Consider the following 16680-nt stretch of genomic DNA (forward strand, 5'->3'; position numbering starts at 1 on the left):
TTAGGATGGGTTACGGTTAGTGGGAAACTACCTGGAAACTGTGTGGGTAACACGCCCGCTCCCGTTGCATGACGTAGTTCATGCGCGACACCAACAGTCAGCAACATAGAGTTGGAGATATGACAGGATGGCGATCCTTGAAGTAAAATTTTAATCCAGTCGTTGTCGTCCCGAACACTATACGATTGAAATAGTAAGTGAACACCTTAAATACCTCGAGTATAGCGAGGAGTTTTATTCAAATAATGAGTCACCAGCGAGTTTAGCTAATGTCAGTTCAGCGGGTGTTAGCATAACTAGCCTGCGCACTTCACCATGACAACTGAGCAGCTACGACCACTCACTGATTTCTAATATATTGTGTGTAATAAAGACAAAGAGCACAATCGTTCATCTATTTCCGCCGATACATCTGATTTTGCAGGTTTCCCCAGGACGTGGTTTCAACATTGGCTGAAACAAAGGGATCAATGTCTTTTCTTGTGAGTCCTATGCACCAATTTACCATTATGGTCTCAGGAAAATCGAATTGAACATTGTTTAGTATAGTAATAAAAGCTGCCATTGTGAGTCATCATTCATCGCAGATGTGTTTCCTGTGGAAATTGTCCTCATTCATGCTTGAATCGTCTTTCTTCTTTGTCTCCCTGTTTGTCTGTGAATTATTGCTTTGTGTTTGTCAGCGTTGGGTGTCTGAGAAATTGAGTGTGGAGAGCCTGCGGGATTTGGAGTTATTTGGAGGTGAGGCCCAACGCTAAAATCAGTGTCTGTCAACCTTGTACAATTAACTGAACAGGGTCAGGAAAACAAAAATAACTTCTTTGGTATGTTTAGGGGCTTGAATTTTCATCAAGGTACTGTTTTTGTACCCTGGACACATGGCTTTTACATTGGGGGACATACTTGTACCTTTTTGGCCAGGTGCAGTTTGTGGATGGTCAGGGAAGGGCATCCGGATGCTATGTTCACGTCTGAACATGGGGACCTTCTAAGGTTGAACACGAGCCGGTTTACCCCTGATTTCTTTGTATTTTTAATCATTTCCAGTGTCACACTGTCACCATAAAACCTTTATTAACCAAAAAATCCTGGTTCTAAGTAACATGTTATTGTTCCCAACTGTCATACAACTGTAAAGTAAGATAATATTCACACATATTTCGGTGATAATATTGGCCGTGTTGTGGCCTGTGGCAGGAAATTTTTTTTAAAGTGATTTTGTCTTTTACTTGTACGTCTTTTATACCTTGATGAAATTTGCACTCTCACCTTCGTGGCATGATATAACTGGCAGAAACAAGACTCTCTACAATGGGAAAATGGTTGAATTTGAATTGGAGAATACGCGGCTTTATCCCAGTCACTGATGGTGTAGTGATGCTTTCGCCTGATTTCGGTGCAGGCAGCATGGGTTCAGTATCCACTCAGTGACGGTGTGAATGTGAGTGCGAGTGGTTGTCCATCTCTATACAGTGGGTACAGAAAGTATTCAGACCCCCTTAAAATTTTCACTCTTTGTTATATTGCAGCCATTTTCTAAAATTATTTAAGTGCATTTTTTCCTCATTCGTTTACATACAGCACTCCGTATTGACAGAAAAAAAAAATTGAATTATTGAAAACTTGGCACCGCTCATCACCTGTCCAATACAGTCCCAACAGTGAAGCACGGTGGTGGTAGCATCATGGTGTGGGTGTGTTCTTCAGCTGCAGGGACAGGACAACTGGTTGCAATCAAAGGAAAGATGAATACGGCCAAGTACAGGGATATTCTGGACGGAAACCTTCTCCAGAGTGCTCAGGACCTCAGACTGGAACGAAGTTTCACCAATAAATATGACCCTAAGTACACAGCTAAAATAACAAAGGAGTGGCTTCAAAACAACCGTGATTGTTCTTGAGTGGCCCAGCCAGAGCCCTGACTTAAACTCAATTGACCATTTCTGGAGAGACCTGAAAATGGCTGTCCACCAACGTTCACCATCCAACCTGACAGAACTGGAGAGGATCTCCAAGGAGGAATGGCAGAGGATCCCCAAATCCAGGTGTGAAAAACTTGTTGCATCATTCCCAATAAGACTCATGGCTGTAATAGCTCAAAAGGGTGCTTCTACTAAATACTGAGCGAAGGGTCTGAATACTTATGGCTGTGTGATATTTCCCTTTTTCTTAATAAATCTGCAAACATTTCAACAATTCGTTTTTTTTCCTGTCAATATAGGGTGCTGTGTGTACATTTAATGAGGAAAAAAATAACAAATGATTTTAACAAATGGCTGCAATATAAAAAAGAGTGAAAAATTTAAGGGTGTCTGAATAGTTTCTGTACCCACTATATATGCCCCGCTACTGACTGGCGGTGACCAGTTCAGGGTGTAGTCCGCCTTTCGCCCAACGTCAGCTGGGATAGGTATTGGTATTGAGAAAGGATGGATGGATGGTTTTATCCTGTAATGGCAGATAGATTCAAAACTGCTGTTTTAATCCCAGTCAATGAGTCATTTTTGGCCACAAAGTTTCCAGAGGGAGTTTTTGGAACTACATGAAAAATACAAATGCATTCAAATCTATTTTGTTGCTAATCTTTAATATATCCAAGACTCAAAATACCACGAAAGCCCCACCACCCTGCTATTTATTACATGGGAAATAATTCACAGTTTGTTTTTGTCAGAACTCGAAAATTCAAATAATTAAATTAAAGGGTTAAATGGTGTCCAAAGGAGGGCACAAGACGAATGACGAAAATGTGACTTAAAGGTGAATTCTTCCTTTGATGCTCACTGCTCTGCGCTCCCGTATGACATCTAGGTTTGAACGCAAAAGTGTTGTGTGACGTTAGAGGTGTCATTTTCCTGAATAATCAGCTCAAACAACCACAATTTACAGTGGCAAAATTGGCTTTTCCGTTCACTTAAATTGTCAATATAATTTTGGTAATATGTTGTCCTAGTTTTTTTTTGTATCACAGTGTGGTTCACTGGTTTCTTAGCTTTGCTGTGTTCCCATCAACTTATGTGCAACGTATGGTTGAATTCAAGCCATTCATGTACAGGCAAACATCATTGAGGGGCAGGTGACAGGTGGTCCCCTAAAGTAGTAAGGAAGATGCTGTGCGTGTGTGCGTGTGTGTGTGTATGTTCTTGTCTTCATGTCACTGATGTGGTCTTTCTACCCCAGAGCAAGCTCAGGGACTCTCTCACAGGGAAGTAAGTGTCCTGTCATCGCATTGCCACGCTCTCTATGCCTGTTGTGAGCGTGCGTGCATGCATGTGCGTGTGTGCGCACAGGCTCTTCACTGTGTGTGGAAACCCACTGACCGCCAGGTGTCTTCACACTTATTCAGTATGCATGAATATTCACTCCCTTTTTCCCCCAGTGTTGGCAATGTGCTCTGACTTTAATCAACTCACTAAAAGGATGATCACACCAGGTGCTCACATGCGTTCCTATTGATCTGGCATCAACTATGGAGACCTCTCTATTAATAATAATAATAATATTGATATTATCGATGAATTCATGTTTATTTGTCAGGCTGATTTTCTTTTCTTTTTTGTTTTGTTTTTTATTTTTTATGGCTTCTGTAGTTCAAAGCATGTCCCCAATGATGTGCACTCCTTCCATGGTGGAGCTACAGTTGATGTAAAACGTCGACACACCCCTGTTCCAATGCCAGGATTTGTGATATAAAAAATGAGACAAGATAAATTATTTCAGTTGGGGGGCTGTTTTTCTTTAGCTGGAACTGGAGTCTTGGTCAAGGTTGAGGGAATTATGAACTGTTCACAACACCAGTCAGTGTTGTCTCAAAACCTTCAGGCTCCTGCTAGAAAGAAAGAAAAATGTTAGGAAAAGCCTACTAGAACATCTAAACTTTATTCGGGGTTAATGGTGGCAGATTTGTCCTGACACCCATTTACATATACGTGATTGGTTAATTCTGAACACAGCTGTGTCCTTAGTTATAAGAGGATGTGCACATTTGGGCAACTATATAGTCTCAGTTGTTCATTTTTACTTCCTCTCTCCAAAAAAAAATAAAAAATCAATGGAGCAGTACAGGTTATAGGTCTAATTTTTTTTATATCACAAAAACCTGGTCATTTTAACATGGGTGTGTAAACTTTTTATATGTCCACTTTATGGACGAGCTGAGCCATGTCGCTCGACGTCTCATTTTATGAGCTTAAATAGGTGAAGATTAAAATTGTTCATTTACATAATCCACATTATGTTTTGACAAAATTGAATATTTTTCCCACATTATGTACAAAGAAAAATATTTTTGTGGAAGTTGTAAGGGGGGGGGGGGGGGACTGCTGGAAACAATTGACATCAGGAGAAATAAAGCCAGTCCCTGAAGCCAAAGAAAAACATTCATCGTCATTATTTTTTTCTATGATCTATGGGGAAAAATCGATTAAAATTGGGGGGAAAAAAATCAGATTTTTTTATTATTATTATTTTTTTTTTAATGGAGATTTTAAGGCCTTATCACCCAGCCCTACTCTTTAATGAGATCCAATACAAGAGCTGTCTATCAAGGCATCGCAAAATGGCTGCTTGTGATGTGGTCAAATAGGACGCATGTTAGTCCTAGGTGTTCACTAATGTCGTGCAGCTTTTGGGAAATGCATGGCGACGCCCGCCCGCTCCATCCACCGTCGCCTTGGATTTTTTGTATTTTCTAGGCCTTACCCCTCCACAACTCACACAGGTTACAGCATTGTTCCAGGTTGTGTGGGTGCTTCACATCACCTTGGAAACAGTGACACAGTGGACCCCCAGGCAATCTCACATTGTATTTCTGCACAGTATGTTTTTACAAATGTGTGTTATAGTATTGACCAACCTGCTGATGATGGTACTAACCTTGTTTAATTGTGTTATTTGGCACGTGGTAGGCACACCGAACAGACTCCAACATGTTCTTATCTGCAGTGTCCACAGACACTACAAAACATCCAGTATTTGCTATACACTTTATACTTGTGATTATTATTTTTTCGTGTGTTAAAAAGTGTGTTTTAATAAATTTAAATGTCTTCAAAACATCTGGGAGGGTAGTTTTTTATTTATTTTTTCTTATGGTCTCCATGGCGGATTATCATGGCTTAAAAATACTCTACCACTATTCAGACATTTTTTTGTGGGAATTAGTGATGTAGTTGTTACACAATTCTGCTTGCTAATAAGCAAAAAATGTGGACGACAACATAAATCATCAATACAGGTGTTCATCCTCACTGAAAGTCACCTTTGTTAGGTAGGCTCCATCAAGCTCACCTGTGACTCTAATGAAGACAAGTGCTATAGAAAATGGACGGATGGATACAGGGGCTCCTCAGTCTATGGCGATGTTCTGTTTCCAAGGCGACCTAAAGAGACCTGTGACAAATTTGCACATATGTAGTAACAGGCTATTGCTAACCTACTTTAACGCAGTAGTAGCAAGGTCATAATTACAGTAAATATTTTTAGGAAAAAACTTCTAGTCCAAAAATATAAAAGAATCAAATGTAAAGTTTGGCGCCAACTCTGCGTGCCTTCTTGTGCTGCGTGGCCATTTATTTTTACGCCGCTTAGTTAACTAGTTCTTTGCACACTCGAAATGATGTATGTCATAAACCCTGTATTTAACTAAGCTTCCTTAATTGGGAAATTTAGGTAATTGTTATTCTGTATTTTTGAAGCAGGAAAAGTGTGGGTGTTGAGCACTTTCACAGGGCGAAGTGTGGGTCTTGTGACAGGGTGCGCCACTGCCCATCTCCCGCACCTGTCGGAATTTAGGAAAAGACCCAAAAAGCCAATTTTTGAGGGAGTTAATTCAGTTGTCGCACAATACTGCTCTCTAACACCCAAAGAAATAGCGAGGACAACATATTCAATGATAAATTAATTAGTTGGACTTTTTTGACTCTCATAACTCTGAGCACGTGAGGAACAAAATGGGAATCGGACGTCATCTTGTCCTTGTCGTTGTAACTAATTCATCTGTGTTGCCTTTCTTGCATCTCCGGCCAGGCCCATGAGGACAGCAGGGAAAGCGTGACGTCCCTTCCACGTCGAGACACCATGGGAAGCTTCCTCCCCGACAGCAGCGCCTATCAGTTGCTCGCTGTTATCGGTAAGTCATTGTAATTTTATTAGTCCGGTGAACTACAAGTGCAATGATTATTTAAATAACTAAAACAATATTATTATAAAAAGGTCAAAGCAAAATCTCTGCCACGAAGCTTCGCAGTGATAACTTTTCCACATAGACCGATGTAACTGCAGATTCATGTTGAAATAACTCAGCACAATGCCACCGAGCCATGAAGAAAGATTGCGAAGACAGAGAATGTCCAAAGTTTGGGATCATTTCACACTTCAAAACAGATGAAGTGCAATGTGTTTACTGTAGAGGAGAACTGGCTTACACAACAGCACATATACGATTGCCCACACAAGGTAACATGGTCAAGGATAGACACAGCCGCTGGTGCACTTTTAATTGCTTTATTAAACTAACAGTAACGAAATAAACACGTAATAAATCACATTCATAGAGTAGCTGCTCAGTCAAAACTGACGCCCAGGGACTCAACAGCCAATTCGCTGACGCCCACGTCACTCACCAGGCCAGGCCCCGCCTTTTAAAGCCACACACATTCAAAGTCACACATACTTCAGTGTAGAATCTGAGGATAGCGACCACAAGTGGACGAGAATAATACCTGGACCTCAAATCCGTATTTTGTATTGGAATTGTAGTTAAATAATGCAAAATACATTTTATTTTTGAATAATGGGGTAATCACTAGAATAATTGATTCTAAAAATATTCGAGAGTTCCTATAGTGAACCCCCGCTATCCGCGGCGGATAGAGACCGAGCCCTGCTGCGAATTGCAAAAATCTGTGTGTAATAAAAAGGTTTATACTGTAGATGCCACAACTTGGTGGCACAGGACTGCTTTTGTTTAAATGAAGCTCCTCAACATAATTCCTTGGCCCCAAGATGGCCTGAGCACAGGAATTATGTGAGTTTATTTATTTATTTTTTTTTTGAAATAACAGAGGATATCTCTCCCCCCAAAAAATCCACAAATAGGCGAATTTGAAAATGCCGAACCGCTGATATGCGGCGGTTCGCTCTATAGTCTAATTTCAATTTACAAATACCTAATACGAGCACTGGAAGGAACGTTTGAGTGACACAAGATTGTCTGTTTAACAGGTCAAGGCCTAGCCCACCTGATGACGGTCAACCGGGCCCGGTACAGACCCACCGGGGAGCATGTGGCCATACGTCGTATCGACCTGGAGTCATGTACTAACGAGATGGTCGCCTACCTGCAGGTCTGCGTCAGTCTGAAAGTTGTCATCTGCTCTGGACAATCTCCTCTCTGTCGCTCAAGGAATGAACTAAAAAAACAACCCTTAACCACTTTGATGTCGCTCCCGCAGGCTGAGCTGCACGTGTCCAAGCTGTTTCACCACTCCAGCATTTTGCCCTACAAGAGCGTCTTCATCGCCGAGAACGAGTTGTGGGTCATCACCCCCTTCATGGCGTACGGTGAGGTGCAGCGTGTGCCGATAACAATTACATTTTATGCTCCCACTCTATACTTATTGTCACCCTGTTGTTTTTTTTTCCAGGCTCGGCCAGAGAGCTCGTCAGCACGTACTTTCCTGATGGTATGAGCGAGCTCACCATCGCTTACATCCTACTGGGCATCCTCAAAGCTCTGGAGTACATCCACCAAATGGGATACGTGCACAGGTAAGATAATAGACAGAGGGATCGATAGATAGACTTAATGTCGTGAGGAAAATTAAGTTCTCACAGACGCAATAGTCACACATATGCATATGTGCAGCCAACCAAGTACAAACAAAAAACAAAGAGCAGCATTAAGGAGGGATGAAAAGAAATTAAATTCCAATCTATAAAAAGAAAGAAACAGAATATTAATCCAACAATTGGGTTATGTGCACAGGTACGTGGAAGGATGGATGGGGAGAAAGAGAGATACTCTTAGATCAGGTGTTACTAATCTAAAAAAAAAGTTAAGATGCTGCATATTGCTATATAGTAGTTAAACAATATACTGTAATTCTGTCGCAGTAATATTTGTACAATGAGTGCAAAGCAGGAAGTATGGTAGTGACAGTGATGTACAGTATGACGGTATAATGATGAACAATAATAGACCCAACATTAAGTATATTAAACATGTATTGATATGCATAATATGTCTGGAGAATAGTTCTATTACATGACAGAAACTTGAGGAAATAAAGATATTCAAATAATGAAACAAACATTGTTACCTTACCGTATTTCCCATTTATAAACTCTGCTTTAATTTGACATAAACTGTAATATTGTGCAGTATGTACAGTGGGAGGAGAAAGTATGTGAACCCTTTGGAATTTCTTATATTTCTGCATAAAATGTAGTCTGATCTTAATCTAAATCACAAGAATAAACAGTCTGCTTAATCTATTATCACACAAACAATTATATTGTTTGTATGCAATTGTTTTTCATATTTTAATTGAAAATAACATATAAACATTCACAGGATAGGGAAGAAAAGTAAGTGAACCTCTAGGCTACAGATTCTCCAAGAGCTAATCAGTCAGTCATTTGAGTCCAATCAATGAGGCAATATTGTAGGTGTGGCTTAAAGCTGCTCTTTGGCATGTGCAGGAGTGTGAAGGCTAGTCACGTGCTGATTGCCGCTGACGGCCAGGTGCGCATGTCAGGCCTACGCAGCATCTTCAGCCTGATCCGACACGGCCAGCGGGCCAAGGTGGTGCACGACTTCCCACAGAACAGCAGCAAAGTGCTGCCGTGGCTCAGTCCCGAGGTGCTGCAGCAGGTACGGCAAACTCACGTTATCTCTGTGATACTCAGAGTGTTGTTTGTGAGCTACCTCGAGGGGTACACAAAAGAATCACTGAAATGTTCAAACTTCGCATAATGTTAAAATCAATGGCTTGAACTTTTTTCTTAAATCCAGTACAGTAACTTTTCAGTTGTATTTAACTTTAAAGTACAATATATCTGAATATAAATTTTACAACAGTTTGTCTTCAAACATTCCTTTAGGTAAAATTTTTATTTAACTTATGTGCGATACTTGTAAAACTTATGTGCAGTAGGAATAAATCATTAACACATGGTGCAGAGCCTCAACTCAACTTTATTTATAGAGCCCTTTAAAACTGCACAAAGAGCCGTACATTATATCCTATATTATATCTTGGAACAAGTGCAGCTTAAGGAATTTATTTTCATGTGTTGGGCGGGAAAAAATGTTTTGCTATTTTTTTGAATGGGGAAGTTACTGTCCCCTTATGTGGATCCACATGAATAATTGGCTAATTGAATTAAAAAAAAAAAAATAATAATAATATATATATATATATATATATATTTAGAAAGAAAAAGATTCCAGATACTGTAGTTTCATTTATTTTAGTAAATAATTGGTCGATAAATAACACAAAAAATTAGTGTATTATTTTAATAAAATAAACTATTTTACATACACATTATCTACATACCATATCACGTACCTTATCTACAAATGACCTAGCTGTCCATTTGAAAAATCAAATGTGCCCTTTTTAGCACAAAAGTTTGCCCACCCCTGAGTTAGATGGACATGTCACCGGTACGTCTGGGTATCAACGACAGCTCAAATCAAATGCAGTGCCGACTATCTTTCCTCACAAGGAGCCTAAACGGCCGCGAGTGACAACCGAAAGCTGAGCAAAAAGACAAGTAATGTTTAGGATCGTCAAACCTTAGTAGAGGTCTTCTCTCTACTGATTGCTTTTCTCAATCTATTTTCTGTGTAGCTTATTGTGTTACGGTTATGCGGTTGTAACCATGAACTGACTAAACTTGGAACACTGATTGGGAATCCCACACATGCTACATGACAGTCAGCTCAGCGACCCCTAACGACCCCTCTCTAATTTTATTCATTTATTATTATTATTATTATTATTTTGCCTTTCAGAACCTGCAGGGCTACGACTTCCGATCAGATGTCTACAGCCTGGGCATCACAGCGTGTGAGCTAGCTAATGGACACGTCCCTTTCAAGGATATGCCTGCTACGCAAGTGAGAGAGGAGACCCCATCCACCTATTGTTGGACATCTCGCAAAGGACTACAGCTCTCTCCTCCCCGCTTACTTTGCGCAGATGCTGCTGGAGAAGCTAAACGGGACAGTGCCATGCTTGCTTGACACCACCACCATCCCCCCGGAGGAGCTCTCCATGAAGCCGTCGCGCTCTGGCGCAGACTCAGGCATTTGTGAAGGGCTTGGAGGAGGCAGCAGTGTTGGTGCGGTCCGCCACACCAACGGCGAACCAGCTTCCTCCTCATCAGGACACCCGTATAACCGCACCTTCTCCCCGCACTTTCATGCCTTTGTCGAGTTGTGTCTTCAGCGAGACCCAGAGAAGAGGTAGAGTCAGTGTCAGCTAAAAGATTTCTATAAAATCTTACTAATTCATTCCCCTTTCTTCATTTAGACCCTCTGCCTCCGCTCTCATAGGTCATCCCTTCTTCAAGCAGGTGCGTATGAATTCATCCTAACGTTGTTGTAGCCCACCGGGTAAACACTGCCGACACTCTAGATTCATAAGCCCCTTTCATATTGCCTGTCAAAGTTTTACTTTTTTGTGCGTCGCACCGCTTCGTGAAAGGTAGAGTTGGAATGGGGGAAGCAAAGGCAAGTTTGAGGGAAGCGAAGTCAGGGTGTAAGGATGCATGAATTAAACAGGTGTGACAGAAGGAAAGGAGGGGATGAAGGAAGTGGAAAAGTAAGTTTAAGGGAAGGAAATATGTAAAAATGCATGAAATAAAGTGGGTATGATAGAAGGAATGTAAGCAGGCAGAAAGGTAAGTTCAAGCAAAGAAGAATGTGAGGATGCACAAATTAAAAAGGTGTGTCGGAAGGCAGAAAAGGCTTAAGCAAAGAAAGGATGGAAGTCAGGATGCAAGAATAAAAAGCAAATCTGAGGGAAGTAAGGAAGTCGGGAAGGAAAACATGCCAGGAATGTAAAAATAAATACATAAAAATTAAGTTTATATACTGTACCTACTTTTGACCCACCCAGCATTAAGTGATTATGTGTGCCCGTATCTCTCAGATCAAGCGGCGTCCCTCCGAAGCGCTGCCAGAGCTCCTGAGACCCGCAACGCCCATCGGCAGCGGCGAGAATTCCCAGCCGCAGCCCTTGCCGTCTGGACTGGCCAGTCTGGAGTCGGGCCTGAGCAACCTGGAAGTGGACGACTGGGATTTCTGACGTCGGCGGAGAGCGACGAGCCTTGTCCGACTGTGAATAAATTGACATTACTCTTCTCGGAGGTGACGAGCCGGTTGCCGTCTCGGTTCTGTTGACATCTCTTGTTGTTGTCTTAAAATGGCCTCCTATTCCTCTCAGGCTTTGTACACAAGACGCTCTACCTCTCACTCATTACACACACACACACACACACGTTTGCATGTTCCTTAACCGGCCCCACTGCATGAATGTGACGAATTTGACAATAAAGGTGATGTTTCCACTTGCAAAAACTAAAATACACTTTTATTCACAATGTACACAAAGACAGTAAGGGGGGAAAAGTCGGAGACGTCAGTCATCCTCTTCGTCGGACGGTGGCAAGTCGCTGGCAGCTTTGCGTTTCTCTATCTTGGCCAGCAAGTCTGAAAGAAACAAACTATGAGCACATGGTAGGCCTGAGCAGTTAAATTATTTTATTTTTAGCAACTTCCGTAGTTAAAAACACATCCCCACTGACATGCCCTTCTTACAATAACATGGCTGAACAGAGAGGAGCTAGTTTACAAAAGCAGTCAAGTGTTGGCGAATTAGCAACTTTTTCAACCCCTCTAGCGACAAATACAAAAAATAATCAACTACTTCAATTCCTGCTGAGGGATGGACCACATGAGCGGAATGATTTTTACATTGTTTTATGTGTGACAAGAAAGGAGCCTGGTGGAAGGCAATTGCAGATTCAATTACACTGAACCTTGCCAAAGACGTGGTGCATAAATGGCAAAACCAGTGATTTATCCACATGTTGCAAACTTTTGAGCTGAGGTATCTTCTTCCAAGCCAAAAATATTTTGCTGAGGCGGTAAGTTGTTGAACATTTTACGTGTTACTTCATTAAGTATTGTCTTTACACACAGTGATGACATGAGATATAAGCTGTCGTTTGGCTGAGCAAAAATTTGACATGCAAGCGCTGTAGTGGCAGTGAACTCAATTCACTTCACAACACGCAGCAGTTTGACAGATAGTGAACAATTCCTCAAAAAAAAAAAAAAGGCTTCAAGCTGCTATTTGCAACTCCCAGTTGAACTTTACTGTGAAATTAAACAGAATTATGTGTTGCGTATTTAAAACAACCACATAACGTTGCCTTAGAGTTTGATAACCTAATGCTCACACATTGGAAAACGCCTTGATGGGCTAACGGATAGCATCAGCGTTTTTAATCACGCTTTAAGCAGCAACACATGCAGACAGCTTTTTCTATCAGCAAAGTGGAAAAAAAATCTATTTCAATGCAGCATCCGGTTTTTGTGTGGGGGAAAAAACTTCTATTTTAAGGCCAAATCTCCCAACCATAGCAGTTGATTTTAGCACAGGGATGCTGAGGGGCTCACCTTTGGCCGGGTTGAAGACACCATTGGTCTGAGTGTTGCACACGTAGCAGCGTTTGGACTTCCGGTAGTGCTGAAGGGCGCAGGCCTCGCAGAAGTAATGGCGACACCTGTGAGGAGGTAGATATGAGTATGCAGTGATCACACGCTAATATAAAGAAAAGAAGCCGCCTACTTTGTGATTATGGGATTCTTGTAGGACTCCCTGCAGATGAAACACTTGAAGGGCAAGTCCTCCTCGTCGCTGCTTACCTCGTAGTTCTCCTCGTCTAGAGCACATTGTTGTTGATTAGGTAAGAATCAAAAATCTGTTTTCCCCATAAGAAATAATGTGACATGAATGAATTAATAAAACTGAAATACAATTTTAATGAGTTTTTTCTTGTGAATTTATGAGCCCAAGTAAATTCTGCATTTCAGTATTAAGTGAAGTGAGACACTTTTTTGTGGTCTTATATTAACGGTGCATATGAGAGTTCTGTGAGAGACATGACCATGAAAGATTGTAGTGCATAAACGGAGTTACTTTATTACTATTTTTTTCACAGACACCCCACATACTTTATTTGTACTAGGTTTCATGTTCTATCGTCTAATGAATTGTTAATGAAGGCATAATTCAGCTGCTGTTTTTCTTCTGCGTGCCTTGAACGCAACCCGCGTCGAACCGCACCAGTTGAGGCACGTTGAAATGATTTGAAATTATAAACAACCAGTCAAAAGTTTGGTCAAAGTTTAGCATTTAATAGCACTTGAGTGTGTGTGTGTCCAAACTTGGTTGGTAGTGTAGGAGCTTGTTGGATTGGTTTTACTGTCGAAGTTGAATGTCAACGCGCCACTCGGAGGAAAAAGATTGGACACCCCCGCTCTAAATTGACCACAAGTGTGAAAGTGAGCATGAATACTTGTTCGTCTTTAAAGTGGAACCTCGGCTCAGAAACTTAATTTGTCCTGAGACTGTTCGCAAACAGGAGCAGATATTGTACGTGCCCTGCAATTGGCTGCAGACCAGTCCGGGGTGTACCCCGCCTCTCGCCCTAAGTCAGCTGGGATAGACTCCGTCCAGTACACACCGACCCAAATAAGGAAACGTGCTATAGAAAATAAAAGCAAAAAAAAAAAAACAACTATAATTTTCTTAATGATTTATTTTAGTAATATTGTGATAATACCAATTAATTGTGATCATTTTGTTCATGATAATCATGATATGAAATGTTCAGATGCTTTCAACTCTAGCTGTGACCGAGCTCACCATTGGCGCCGTATCTGCCTTCCTCCAGCTCCCTCTCGATCTGCCAGCCATGCTTGTAGTCGGATCGGTCGTGGAGGAACTTGCAGCTGTCTGGTATAAGAACCGGAAGGTGAAACGAGTTTGTCTAATCACTTGATTGATGTTTCGATGATCTGCATTTTATTTACCTCCAAAGCCGCAGAATCCGGTCTCCTTGTAGTCCTTGCAGATGTCTGGCTGATAGTCCCACCTGACTGTGGCTCGCAGGTGCTCCGGGGCTCGGATGGGTCCTTTCCTGTTTGTTAGGCCACAAATGAGTAGGTGAGCGCTTCACAATTGTGATGGGTTTGTTGATTACCTGTAAGACTGGGCGATCAATTTGTTCTTTTTTTTTTGTGGCGTACACCACTAACATGACTGAGAGGAGCAAGTTTACTATAGCACACGGTGCCCATTTATATGCTACAAAAGCAGTGATTTAACCTCGCTGTAAAATTTTGACCCGAAGAACAGTGCCATGAAAAAGTATTTGTCCCCTTCTCAAATTCTTATTTTTTTTTTGCAGTTTCCCCACTTTAAAAATAATCCCCCAAAAAATAAATAGACAAAGATAACCCAAGTAAATAGAAAATCCATTTTTTAAATGGTGATTTTATTTAATAAGGGGGAAAAAAACTATGCCTATCCTTTCCACAGAGATCATCGTATCGGTGGAGGGCTATGGCTATTTGCATCCACTATCCATCATCAACTGTAAGAACGAAATACAACTGCAAAACAGACCGGTCCCCGCTAAGGATGTGCAGAAACTTTGCGCAGTAAATCAAAATGCCATCGCCCATAAACACAAACTAAAAATCATGAAATTTTTTTTTTTTTTTTTTAAGTAAATGTGCAGTTGCAGCTCCTGTCAGAATAAAGTCAGAAGTATAAAATTCTTAAGATTTTTTCGGATTCTATACCAATTCATGCACAGCCCTAGTAAATAATTTTTTAAACTTCTTTTTTTTCTGTCAAAGTTGATGCAAGTTAATGCTGGGGGGAAAAAACTTGCTGGGGGGAAAAAAACTGTTTCAATTCTTGATTGGTATTGGTAAAAACAAAAAGGCAAAACTTGTTTTTAATAATGTTATTATCATTTCAAATTGGGCGGGGAAATCAGATTTTTGTGGAGAAAAATGTCTTAAGGCCTTCGTGCCCAGTCCTATTTAGCGGTTGATGGTTACCCACCGGACCATGCCAGAGGATGCGTTGCCCATAGTGGTATCTTTGGGTTTGATGAATTTCTGGTAGTTGTTGATGCCACGGTATATCTTATCGTCCTCCTTGCCCGTCAGCTCCTATGGGAAGGACACAATGGGGTTTATCCAGCAGCACCCATGTGTAATTTTGTCATACCTTTGAAGCTTAATAAAAAAAAACTGGAAGACCCTGTTCTGCTAACATAAGTCAGATTCCTGTTGAAAAATCCCCAGACCTTGCAAATTTGGACATGCAATTTACCTCTTGGATTTTCTGGCTCCTCTCAAAGATGGCCTGAGCGTCCTTGTCACGCTCCGTGTCCAGTTCGTACGTCGCCGTGGCACCCATGTCCTCTGGGCCCTCTGGTTTCTTTTTGAAACAAGTTTAAATATTGAAAGACATAGTGTAAATGAATGGGGTGATGCAATATTTAAATACTGAGTGGTGCATATCTACAATTGTTATTAATCATGATAAATGTTAGCGTGATAATGTCAACTCACAGCTGAACGTGTGGACTTGTAGGAAATGGTTATCTTGTCCTCTTTGTCATCTTCACTTTCATTGGAGCACACAGCCTCTTTCTCCACTTTCTTGGACTGGACACAAATGATTCATGAAGCTACTAGTGAGATTTTTTTTTATTAAAAGTGCTTTATAAATTAAATGTATAATTATCAGCAGGTTAAAACTAGGACTGGGAGATATGGTCTTAAAAATGACAAAGATCAGATTTCTAATTGTAATTTTTTTCCGCCCCGTCATTATAGAAAACACAAATGACAATAACATTCAAATCAAGTTTTGCTTTTTTTCTTTGATAAACTAGCTGTTCTCAATCATGCTGTCATTGGACGCAATGCAAGTCAGCAGGGAGGCGCTTGCAAATAACAGAAGCAGCTAAAAATAATTGATATTAAAGAGTCCGACTTATTTTTTTGATTATTAATATAATGTTACCTTTTGAATCATCGGATTTACTCGAGTCTCTTTCTTATCCTTTCTGACCACAGAACTGAGATCTTCATCACTGTTCCCATCTAAACGTGGAATCGTAACATAGAAACCAATACACATTATAATTATTCGTAAGGGTAAAAATATTATTGAAATAAGCAATGGTACCTTTATCGCTGTCACTGGCCTTTCTTTTTCGTCCCGAAAATTTCTTTGTGGATTTCTTGAATAAGAAAGTACAAGAGCCTTCTTTTGGATTGTCTGCCTCTGCCATCTTGTCCGTTCAGTTTGTAAACACAACACTGAGCCCTTTCGCTACAGTGCCCCCTACAGACCCGGACGTATTGTTACTGAATTACCACAATCAAAACTTGATTAGTAGCCGAAAAACAAACAAAAAATATTTTCTTTAGATTTACGACTACTTATACATTATATTTACCTAATACTTGTAGGTTAGTTTTATCTAAAATATTTGCCGTGAAGCACGTGATGACGTCGCTTGCGTTGGACCGGAAATAAACAACATCGAGCTCTCTAAAGACCCGGACGT

At 40.8% G+C, this 16680-nt stretch overlaps 2 protein-coding genes across 7 annotated transcripts; one reads left to right on the plus strand and one right to left on the minus strand.

The window, feature by feature from the left end:
- The first annotated feature begins 40 nt into the window (after positions 1–40).
- strada (STE20 related adaptor alpha) lies at positions 41–11584 on the plus strand. 5 transcript variants are annotated; one of them, XM_061750605.1, is made up of 13 exons: positions 41–193; positions 425–482; positions 684–741; positions 3181–3209; positions 6028–6130; positions 7225–7346; positions 7455–7563; positions 7647–7770; positions 8704–8875; positions 10025–10129; positions 10212–10477; positions 10545–10587; positions 11166–11584. In XM_061750605.1, the coding sequence occupies exons 2-13, from the start codon at positions 471–473 to the stop codon at positions 11319–11321; spliced, it is 1299 nt and encodes a 432-aa protein (XP_061606589.1). In that variant the 5' UTR covers positions 41–193; positions 425–470; the 3' UTR covers positions 11322–11584. The 5 variants fall into 5 exon arrangements, with proteins under 5 accessions (XP_061606589.1, XP_061606590.1, XP_061606592.1 ...); XM_061750607.1 differs by lacking the exon at positions 3181–3209 and having other exon boundaries at positions 104–193; XM_061750606.1 differs by lacking the exons at positions 684–741; positions 3181–3209 and having other exon boundaries at positions 42–193.
- Positions 11585–16454, minus strand: rnf113a (ring finger protein 113A). 2 transcript variants are annotated; one of them, XM_061750616.1, is made up of 10 exons: positions 16296–16454; positions 16131–16210; positions 15674–15769; positions 15432–15539; positions 15159–15268; positions 14117–14223; positions 13950–14039; positions 12870–12963; positions 12698–12804; positions 11585–11725 (listed from the first exon to the last, which is right to left on the minus strand). In XM_061750616.1, the coding sequence occupies exons 1-10, from the start codon at positions 16399–16401 to the stop codon at positions 11655–11657; spliced, it is 969 nt and encodes a 322-aa protein (XP_061606600.1). In that variant the 5' UTR covers positions 16402–16454; the 3' UTR covers positions 11585–11654. The 2 variants fall into 2 exon arrangements, with proteins under 2 accessions (XP_061606600.1, XP_061606601.1); XM_061750617.1 differs by lacking the exons at positions 11585–11725; positions 12698–12804; positions 12870–12963 and adding an exon at positions 12973–13788.
- Positions 16455–16680: the final 226 nt, after the last annotated feature.

This window comes from Phyllopteryx taeniolatus, chromosome 16, assembly GCF_024500385.1.
Source record: "Phyllopteryx taeniolatus isolate TA_2022b chromosome 16, UOR_Ptae_1.2, whole genome shotgun sequence".
Classification (NCBI taxonomy): Eukaryota; Metazoa; Chordata; class Actinopteri; order Syngnathiformes; family Syngnathidae; genus Phyllopteryx; species Phyllopteryx taeniolatus.

Excerpts from the sequence above, each read along its gene's own strand:
- strada (XM_061750605.1), top strand. Across the intron at positions 6,131-7,224 it reads TCAGTTGCTCGCTGTTATCG|GTCAAGGCCTAGCCCACCTG; the intron begins GTAAGTCATTGT and ends TCTGTTTAACAG. Across the intron at positions 10,588-11,165 it reads GTCATCCCTTCTTCAAGCAG|ATCAAGCGGCGTCCCTCCGA; the intron begins GTGCGTATGAAT and ends CGTATCTCTCAG.
- rnf113a (XM_061750616.1), bottom strand. The coding sequence starts at position 16,401 with ATGGCAGAGGCAGACAATCCAAAAGAAGGCTCTTGTACTTTCTTATTC. Across the intron at positions 15,770-16,130 it reads TAAATCCGATGATTCAAAAG|TCCAAGAAAGTGGAGAAAGA; the intron begins GTAACATTATAT and ends ATTTGTGTCCAG. Across the intron at positions 11,726-12,697 it reads TGTCTTCAACCCGGCCAAAG|ACTTGCTGGCCAAGATAGAG; the intron begins GTGAGCCCCTCA and ends TGTTTCTTTCAG.